The sequence below is a fragment of the Nannospalax galili genome, unplaced genomic scaffold (assembly GCF_000622305.1).
Source record: "Nannospalax galili isolate Female #2095 unplaced genomic scaffold, S.galili_v1.0 scaffold525, whole genome shotgun sequence".
Taxonomy (NCBI): Eukaryota; Metazoa; Chordata; class Mammalia; order Rodentia; family Spalacidae; genus Nannospalax; species Nannospalax galili.
The window spans coordinates 223,165-231,980 of record NW_008353937.1 but is presented as its reverse complement, the minus strand read 5'-3'; the positions used below and the strand labels follow the sequence as shown (position 1 = coordinate 231,980).

The 8,816-nt window shown below is 53.9% G+C and overlaps 1 protein-coding gene across 1 annotated transcript; it reads right to left on the bottom strand.

The window, feature by feature from the left end:
- Positions 1-3,097: 3,097 nt before the first annotated feature.
- On the bottom strand, positions 3,098-4,493 carry Ly6d (lymphocyte antigen 6 family member D). The gene is made up of 3 exons (XM_008851031.1): positions 4,442-4,493; positions 3,722-3,820; positions 3,098-3,586 (listed from the first exon to the last, which is right to left on the bottom strand). The coding sequence occupies exons 1-3, from the start codon at positions 4,491-4,493 to the stop codon at positions 3,357-3,359; spliced, it is 381 nt and encodes a 126-aa protein (XP_008849253.1). The 3' UTR covers positions 3,098-3,356.
- Between the last annotated feature and the right edge of the window lie 4,323 nt (positions 4,494-8,816).

Below are 8,816 nucleotides of genomic sequence, written 5' to 3'. Positions count from 1 at the left end.
CTGATGCCCTCTTCTGACTTCCATGGGCACTGCACAACATGGATCTAATGCACATGCAGGCAGGCAATACACTCATATATATAAAATAAAAATAAGTAAAATATTTTTTTAAAGCTCAGAAAATAGCTCAAAAGCTTCAGAAAGTTTCTGAAAGTGACTGGGTGTACTAGGCCCCTTCCTCGCCAAACATATAAGCAGTAAGGACAGCCGAGAGACACCAGACTGTCTGAGCTGCCTGGAAGAGATTCTCCAACCTGCTGAGCTGCCTGCAAATTGTGTGGGTCTCTCCAGGTTTCCAGCTTGTGAGCTGTCACCCATGCTGGGCTGGACTTTCAGTGATGTCTGTGATTAACCCCTCACCCATGTTCCTGTAAATCACCCCAATAAAACTCATTCCTTCACCAAGTTAGACTTTGGTGGTGTCCTTACTTTGGTCTGTTGTTGATTTCCTATCTGGGGTGAATGTGTTGTTCACAACTCCCCAGGAATAGTGCCACACAAAATCTCCTGCAGGGGGTGTCTCTGAGGGGCAGGGCCCCTCCCTCTCCAAACATATAAGCATGACTTCCCACTAGCCCCAGACTCCCCCCACACTCAAGGATTGTATGGTTCTGGAGAGGGCCTCCATCTTTTCAGACCCTGCCAGGAGTGGGGATGAGGTTAGGTCTAGGAGCACCAGAGAGGCTACCCAGTGGAATCACACAGTCAGGAAGCTGGGGCTAGGTGCCTGCAGGCTATAGGCCAGAGGATAGAGCTTGTCTGAGAGCCTTGGCTGCCCTCAGCTCTGCTGTGGCAATCTGACAGTTTCAGATGCTGTTATACACAATGGCAAGCCTGGGGTGACTGGAATGTTGGCTGTCCCCCTCCTCCCACTTGCCCAGAGTCTGTACACATCCCACTCCACTGCCTTGATTGTTACATAAATATTTCATTCAAATTAAAACATTAGAGGAGGGATTAAAACATCTAGACTCAAGGTATAAGGCCCTTCAGGAAATAAATAAAACTCTAAAGTCTCAGAAGGCCCCATAAACTTACAGGATTCATAAAGCCCCCTCCCCAAGTGTACAACCACAGTCACAATTACTGGAGACAGGAGATTCTGATTTGCTGAACTGCAGCAAGAAAAACAGGGGGCTTCAGGGATTCAGCTTTTATGAGTTGTGCACCGGCTGCAGTGGGCTTTTCAGGGATCCCAGATGCCTTTGAGTCACCCATGCTCCTGCAAGTAACCCCTAACCCATGCTTCTGTAAGTACCCACAGTAAACTCACTGGTTCACTAGACTTAGGAGTGTGTCTTTGGCCTGCCATCGGTGCCAGATCTGGGGTGAATAAATGCTTGTTCGTGTCTCCCCAGGAAAAGTCACACAGTGGTTGTCCTTTCTACTGGTCCTGGTTGTGGGAAGCCCTCCCTGACCCAGCAGGTGGCACTGACTCCTCCCTCCACCTTGGGGCCCAGGTGGCTGCATCTGGGGCTTCCTGGTTTCCCTGGAGGGACCACATTCCTCCTTGCCTCCAGGAAGGGCTTTGAAAAACCCCTTCCCGTCCACTAGGTGGCTGTCGTGATCTCCGTGACTAGGATTCCTAGCCTGATGTGGGACATTTAGGAGTCACTTCTCGGCTCCCAAATTCAATTTCTACTCATGGAAATGGCCTAGGTCTGCTGCCTGGGCTCTCCAACCCTCTTCTCTACCTGACTCCCACATGCAGGTGGCTTTCGGGCCTGGGGCGCCTCAGGACACCTGCGGAGAGGAGGCAGAGAGTGTTGCACGTGGAGTGTACAATTATTTCCTGACAGGTGCCTTTGGCTGCCTGGCTCTGTTGGCCACCAGGGGGCATGCTGGCACCAGACCTGACCTGACATTCCAGGACCAGAAACCCTGAGAAGGAGGGGCACTGGGTGGAGAGCATGGCTTGATTTCTAGGGCCTGAAGGGGAGGCACGGCTCTTCTTGGCCTTTCTTTCCACCTCTCTTGCTCACAGTGGGAGGATGCTCTACAGACTCCGGGAGACAGGGTCAGGGGCTCTGCAACAGACCAGCTCCCATACAGGCAGTAGTGGCTGGGTGTGGTTCTGGGAGTCTGTGAAGGAAACCCAGGCTCCAGGAAGTTCAGCACCCTGCTCACGGTGAGGACTTGGAGTGGACTCACTGGATGGAGGCAGCAGGGCTCACCCCAGACCAAGACTGGTTGGCAGTGCCTTGGCCTGGAGTTGGGGCTCTACGTGGGTCACAGGTGCCCAGATTACATTCTGCCTCCCACCACTCAATCTTGGGGGCAGGGCGGTGAGGGTGCTCAAGGTTCAGTGTGTAGGTGCATGAAGGAAAGAGGGAAGAAGCTGGAACTCCTCACCATAGCCATCCCATCACCATCTGCAAGGGGCAGGGTTTCCAGGCAGGCCTGCCAGAATGCTAACCCTGTGCCCACCCACCCCTTGGACCTGCAGGGGAATGGTTGCAAGGGAATGGGCTAGCCTGCTCCCCAGCAGGGAGGGCTGCAGGCTTGGGCATCTGCTGAGTACCTTTCTCTCATTAACCTCATAGCCTCATACTCAGGAAACTGCTCAGGCTGAGGCAGTGGGCAGGAGCCCAGGCAGCGGCAGGAAACCAGTGGATGAGAAACCCAGCAGGGAGCCTGGACGCAGGGTCTCTGGGGCTGTGCTGTGCTTGGGCTCCTGCTAGCCTGTGGGCATCTCGCCAGCTTATGCTGAGTTACACCTCCCAATGTGCACACCTGGATGAGCTCCAGCTGGGGCACTACTGGGCTCCTAAGTCCAGACAGCTGGACTTACCTTGGGCCTTAGCCATGAGCAGTGAGTGCCCTCATAGCTCCAAGACTGGGAGAGGGAGGATCCTCTCAACAGTGGGAACCAGAATCTCAAGGGTAAGGCCTGGGCAAAGTGTCCCTCCTTCTCACATTGGACTTAGGGAAAATCTGCACCTCCCATGATAGGGATGCCTTAAAGGCTGGGTGCCGCTGCATGTTGCCAAAACTAGCCCAGGGTAACAAGTGCTGGATGTTTGAGAGATGCCTGCCCCACACACTCCACTGCACACAGTCATAATGTTTTTAAAATCATTTATTTCATGTAGGGGTTCTAGTAGAAAAATATATGGAACAAATCCAAAATCAGAGAGGATGGAGTCCTGTCTGTCGCCCATCTTCCATACTGGGCAGCAGGTTACCTCCTCCTGTCCCGCAGCAGGCACCGCACCGTATCAGCTCTCAGTGCCCTCCAGGACCCAGACCCAGCCTTCAGAGGCAGCCCCCAGCCTCAGCATGTGGCACCTCCATCATGGTCAGGGAGGGGACCACGAGGAACCAGGGAAGGCACGAGGGTAATTACGAAGGGGGTGTCACAGGCCGGGGACAACAGCAAGAAGGCCCAGGGTCAGTGCCAGGCCCAGGGGGGCAATGCTGAGCAGGGCATGTGGAGGGGCAGCACTGTTCAACCTCTCATTGCACAGGTCACCCTGACAGCACTGTGTGAACCCCGAACCACTGCTGACCTGGCCCTGCTGGCTGTAATCAGGTGTGCAGGAGTCCGCACAGTCTTTCTTCACCAGGTTCCCAGTCAGAGGCTCCACTGTACATGGGAGAGAGGGAGAGGGCATCAGGCCTGATTTACCATACACCCCAGCTCCCACGCAGCAACCTCCACTACACCCCCGTACCCCACCATCACCACTTCCCAGGGTTGGTCTCCTCCATTGGCACTTACCCGTGGTCACACTTCTGCAATAGCGGGAACTGGGGGGGCAGGTCTGAGGTTGCTTGCAGTTGGTAGCACTGCTGCATACGTGACAACGCAGTGCCCAGGCTGGAGGGTGGGGCAGAGGGTCAGTCAAACAAAGGCCTAGCCAGGACACAGCCTTCCGTCACCCTGCCCGAGGAAGACCCTCTCCCCTCAGCCCTAGAACTCTACAAGGCTCATGCCTTTGCTCAGCTCAGGGGATCTCTGCATGGCCCCTGGAGCCCTGGAGGAGGGTCTGTGATAGACTACCTCTCAGGGAGAGGAGAGAAAGAAGGAACACAGTTGCCCTCATCCTAACGTTGTACGTTCCTGAGGAGCCTGGAGAAGGGGCTTGGCCACTCCCGGACTGCTCAGGACCGATGTGGGGCGCAGGTGGCAGCCTGAGAAGCCAATTAAGCCAGGTCTGGCTCTACTCTCTCTCAGAATACCCATGATTCCATAGGTCAATGCTAAAATCCCCTAATTCTGAAATATTGCAAACCTTTGATTCTGGTGAGTTAAGACCTAAGTTCATTTTCTTTTTTAAATTTCAAGAGGTCATCCCATAACATCAGTGTTCTCTGAGGGTAAATTCCAGCTGCTAGCATTTGGTGACGTCCTGTTGGGCCCGGCCTGCCTAGGACTGAGAGTCCAACACATAGAACTAAGCTACCGACCCCTGCCCAGCCCCTAGGCCCAGCTTCTCACCTGGGCTGGTGACCGCAGCCAGGGCAACGAGTAGGAGCAGAATCGTCTTCATCTCAAGCGTTGTCTGGAAGAATGGGGGCCCTTCCTCTCTCCAGGCCTTATAGCTGGTAGGGGAGCTGTGGGAGGGGTGGGGCGGGCCAGACAATAGCATGCAAGTCGAGGTCCACCCCGCCCTTCCTGGCCCACACCCAGCAGCACATGCCTGGCTCCTGCCAGCTGGAGGGTCTGAGGCTTCTGCCCTCCTCACCTCTGGGTTCCCTGAGCAGGGCTGGCTGTGCGGAAGGGCCTCCTAGTCTGTCCTGGCTCCCGTTCCTGACCCAGCCTCTGCTGAGTCTCCAGCCTCTGTCACTCGCTGCCGGTCTCAGTCACAATGTCTCTGAACTTCGTTCTGCCTGTCACTCTCCTTACTGCCCACTCGGGTAATTCCTTCAGTCACAGTCCGTGCTGGGTATCCTGAGGGGACCCACAAGTGGGGAGGCACAGGATCCCACCTTCCTCTGCTCTGGACTCAGTGTCGGGTTGACTCAGTGAAGGCTTGGAACAAATGGTCCTTCCTGAGGTGTGACGATGTTGGGGTGACTTGTGGGTCGCTGGGCAGGAGGGAAGGAAGCAGGGATCTGTGTGTATATGCAGGGTATAGTCAGGCCATGGATATGACTACCCCAGATCATGGGGTCTTTGCCATCCCAGTGAACTGGGTAGGGAGGGGCAGAGTACGATAGAGTCAATGTGGGAAAGGCAGGCTATGGAGGCCAGGACTCGGTGCTCACTGCTGGGGAGACATGAGTTGTCCTTAACCCTATCACTTCCCTCATCTTCTTGGGCCTCAGACCCTATACCCATTGAGGGTCTCCCTACCCCCAGGAGTATGATAACACTGTAGTTCTCCTGCCTTATAATCATGGCTCTGTCACTGTCTTGCTCCTCCGTGGTTGAGAGTGCCTCAGGCTAGCCCCAGAACCTAGGGCCCAAACAGGCGCTGAGTCTGATCTCTGTTGGGGCAGGCTAAGCCCTACTTCTGCTCTTTGTACACATAGGAGACTTTCTGCTATGACACCAGTTTGTACAGGAAAAGCAGCTGCTGGTTTTATCTGGAGGCATTGAGGGTGGGCCCTGAAGAGTCCTCCTCCTGCCCTGTCTTGGAGGATCAGGCTGTCAGCAATGGGCTAGGCATAGAGATCAGGCCTGGGTTTGTCCCACTAGCATGTCTGCAAAGCACACGTATGACGCTGTATAGACAAGCAGCAACAGAGATGGTCATGTCAGGGCCTGTTTCAGGGAGGGTGAGCCTGGGCCAGGCTGGGGCTCTAGGAGTCCTGTGGGCTTTGGGTCAGTCAGATCTGGGCTCAAGATCCCTGGGCCCTCCTCCCTGTCTGCCCTTAGGCTATCTGGTTCCTGTGATCGGTCAAGTGGGGTAAAGCCATAGCCACTTGCTGGGGGTCAGAGGATACATTGCCTGGGAACTGCTGTGCGGTTTTCCCTGAAGTAGTTTCTGGACTTGGCAGGACCTGTCTAAAAGTGGAGGGATCGTGTGGTAGTACCTTCAGGGATCCAGGAGGGGCATGGATAGAAGCCCTTGAGGCAGCCCCCACCTCTTTGTCCCAAGCTGCCTCTGTAGTGCCTAGCTCCCCAGGATTTGCTTAGGATAGCTGGGATGTCACAGGACAAGCCTGAAACTTGGGATCCATGCCTCCATGGAAAGTACCGCTCAGCTCCAGGGTCTCCCTGCCACCATGAGGCACAGAGGGGCATGAGTGGGAAGAGGGAGGGAGCCTTGGGAACGGAACTCAGCGCCGATCCATAGGGTGTTGACAGTGGAGTTGGCAGGTGGGTAAAGGTGACTCACTGGGAAAGAGGGAGGCTACTGAAGAATTGGGTTTGGGGTTTCTCCTGGGTTCAGTATAGCTGGAAGGTCTGGTGGATGATGGGCAGGAGTGGGGTCTAGGCTGGAGTCTGAGGGCAGTGTCAGCTGGCTCCATACTCACACCTGGGACAGAAGGAGGCCTCTGCATGCTGGGTTGTCCATAGGGGCCTCAGGTTTCATGATGGTTGTGGATCCTGCAGCTGAGGTCCATACCCGCAATAGCAGGGTCTTTTCTCCTGGCCGAGCCGCTGGGAAGGTGTGGACTGCCTCTTCCCAGCTGGGTCTCAACAGAAGCGTGAAACAGTCACATATTAAGTTTACCTATAGGAGAGAGTGTGACTCCATTAGGAACTTTTGGAGGCCTGGGGCCTTTGGGGGCAGTCAGGGAGGGTCTCATTGGAGGTAGTGAGGCTGGGACTTAGAGTCAGTTCAGGATAGAATGAGCACAGGAGCCATCACGTCCCTTATATCCGCCTTTCTCACCTTCCTAGGAGGACAGATGCCTATTTCAGAGTATGGGTCCCTCTAGCCCTTGTCCACAGCCCCTGAGGCTATGGCTGAGACTTAATTTGTACCCTCGAGATGCTGGCAGCAGAATGGTGCCCAGGAGGTGCCATGAAGGGGCACGGGGCCCTCAGGCCTGCCCGTTCTGTGACCCCAGCAAGCTAGTCAGGAAGTTAAGGGACAAGCCCGGACCTCTGTCTGGAGCAGAGGTTTCCCTGTTCACCAACATTCCCCTTGCATTCACATGTATGCCACAAAGATCACAGGTGCAAGTGACCCAGAGGGGAGGCACTTGGGGCAGGGCAGGCATAGCATAACACCCCAGGCCTTCTGAAAGTGCAGCCTGGGGCCCTTTCCTAGCCTGAGGAGGGCACCCATAGACAGATCAGACCCCTAGGCTGAAGGTATATAAACACCTTGGAGTACAAGGCACCCCAGAGACCCCAGGTGCCATTCTATACCTCAAAGGCACTAAACACACTCATTTCACAACACTTTATAAGGACCTACTATGTACTTCCACCGCTATAAGGGGGACTGGGGAGATGAGAGGCAGGACCCAGACCTGGGCCACCAGACTAGGTAAGGAGAAGGATTGCTCTGTGTGCATGATTGTGACAGTTGGGGAGGCTGGGGTGTTGTAGGAGGACCAACCTAGGTAGAGATGTCTAAGCTGGGACCTGAGGGTAGATGGCTATCAGCTGCTGAAGAGAGCACCAGACCAAGGCCTGGAAGCTCGGCTCCAGGTCCCATGCCACACCTTTGTTCTGTCTCTTTTCCTGCAAGGCCTTGTAAATGCCCCATGAGTCAGGCAACGGAGAGAGGAGAGGAGTGTTTCCTTGGGGCCCGTTCTGTCCTTAGTCACATAGGTAGGGCTTCAGATGACACAGAGAAGGGCAGGGCTTTGGTTAGTATCATCCAGGAAGAGCCAGAGCTGGGCCTGGCTTCTGGACTCTTCCTCCACATCCTTCTCTCCAAATACAAGAGTCACTTCACACATGGAGCCACAACCTTAGACACCTGGCATCGCCTACCACCTCTGAAATTATTCACTGGGACCCTGGGCACTAGCAGCACGGTTCCCCAATGTTCAGTTCACTCATCCACCATCCATTCATGTGTCCACGGACTCATTCATTCACCCATCCACTTGTCCATCACCTGTTCATTACCCATCAGTAAATCATGTATGCATCCCTGTCCATCCACTCACCATCTATCCATCCATCCATCTATCCCTCATTATCCATCCTTCATCCTCTATCCATTCACTCAACCATCCTTCAATCAGTCCAGTCCATCCATCTATAGATCCATCACCCATTTATTTTTTTTAATATTTTCTTGATTTTTTAAAAATTTTATGTGTATGAGGCAATATACACATGTATTGCCTACATGTGTGTAAGTGCACCTATGTCATGCAATGCCCCTGGAGGTCAGAAGAGGGTGTTGAATCCCCTGGAACTGGAGTTAGCCACCATGTAGGTGCTCAACATTGAACCCAGGTCCTCTGCAAGAGCAGTCAGTGCTCTTAACTGCTGAGTCTATTTATTTATTGTCACTGGGCGTGGTGGTGCACGCCTTTAATCCCAGCACTAGGGAGGCAGAGGCAGGCGGATCTCTGAGTTCAAGGGCAGTCTGGTGTACATAGTGAGTTCCAGGTAAGCTGGGGCTACAGGGAGACCCTGTCTCAAAAAGACCAAAAAAATTTATTATTTATTTATCTGTCCCCTGTTATCCACTCACCCATCCATCCACCCATCCATCTGTCCTCCATCCATTTTCTGTATATCCACTTATCTTCCCATCCATCCATCCTTTCATCATCCATCAACATATCCATCCTTCCTATACCCATTCATCAACCTACCCATCTGTCCATGCATGATTTGCAGAGCCTCAGCTACGGTCATGTCACCATGCTGGATAACACACAGGAATGGGTTGAGAAAAAGGCACATTCCTGCCACCACAGAGCTCACATTTTTGGGGTGCCATTCAGTA

Coding starts and splice junctions, on each gene's coding strand:
- Ly6d (XM_008851031.1), bottom strand. CDS start 4,493: ATGAAGACGATTCTGCTCCTACTCGTTGCCCTGGCTGCGGTCACCAGC. Junction 3,821..4,441: donor GGCTGCGGTCACCAGCCCAG/GTGAGAAGCTGG, acceptor CCCACCCTCCAG/CCTGGGCACTGCGTTGTCAC. Junction 3,587..3,721: donor TTGCAGAAGTGTGACCACGG/GTAAGTGCCAAT, acceptor TCCCATGTACAG/TGGAGCCTCTGACTGGGAAC.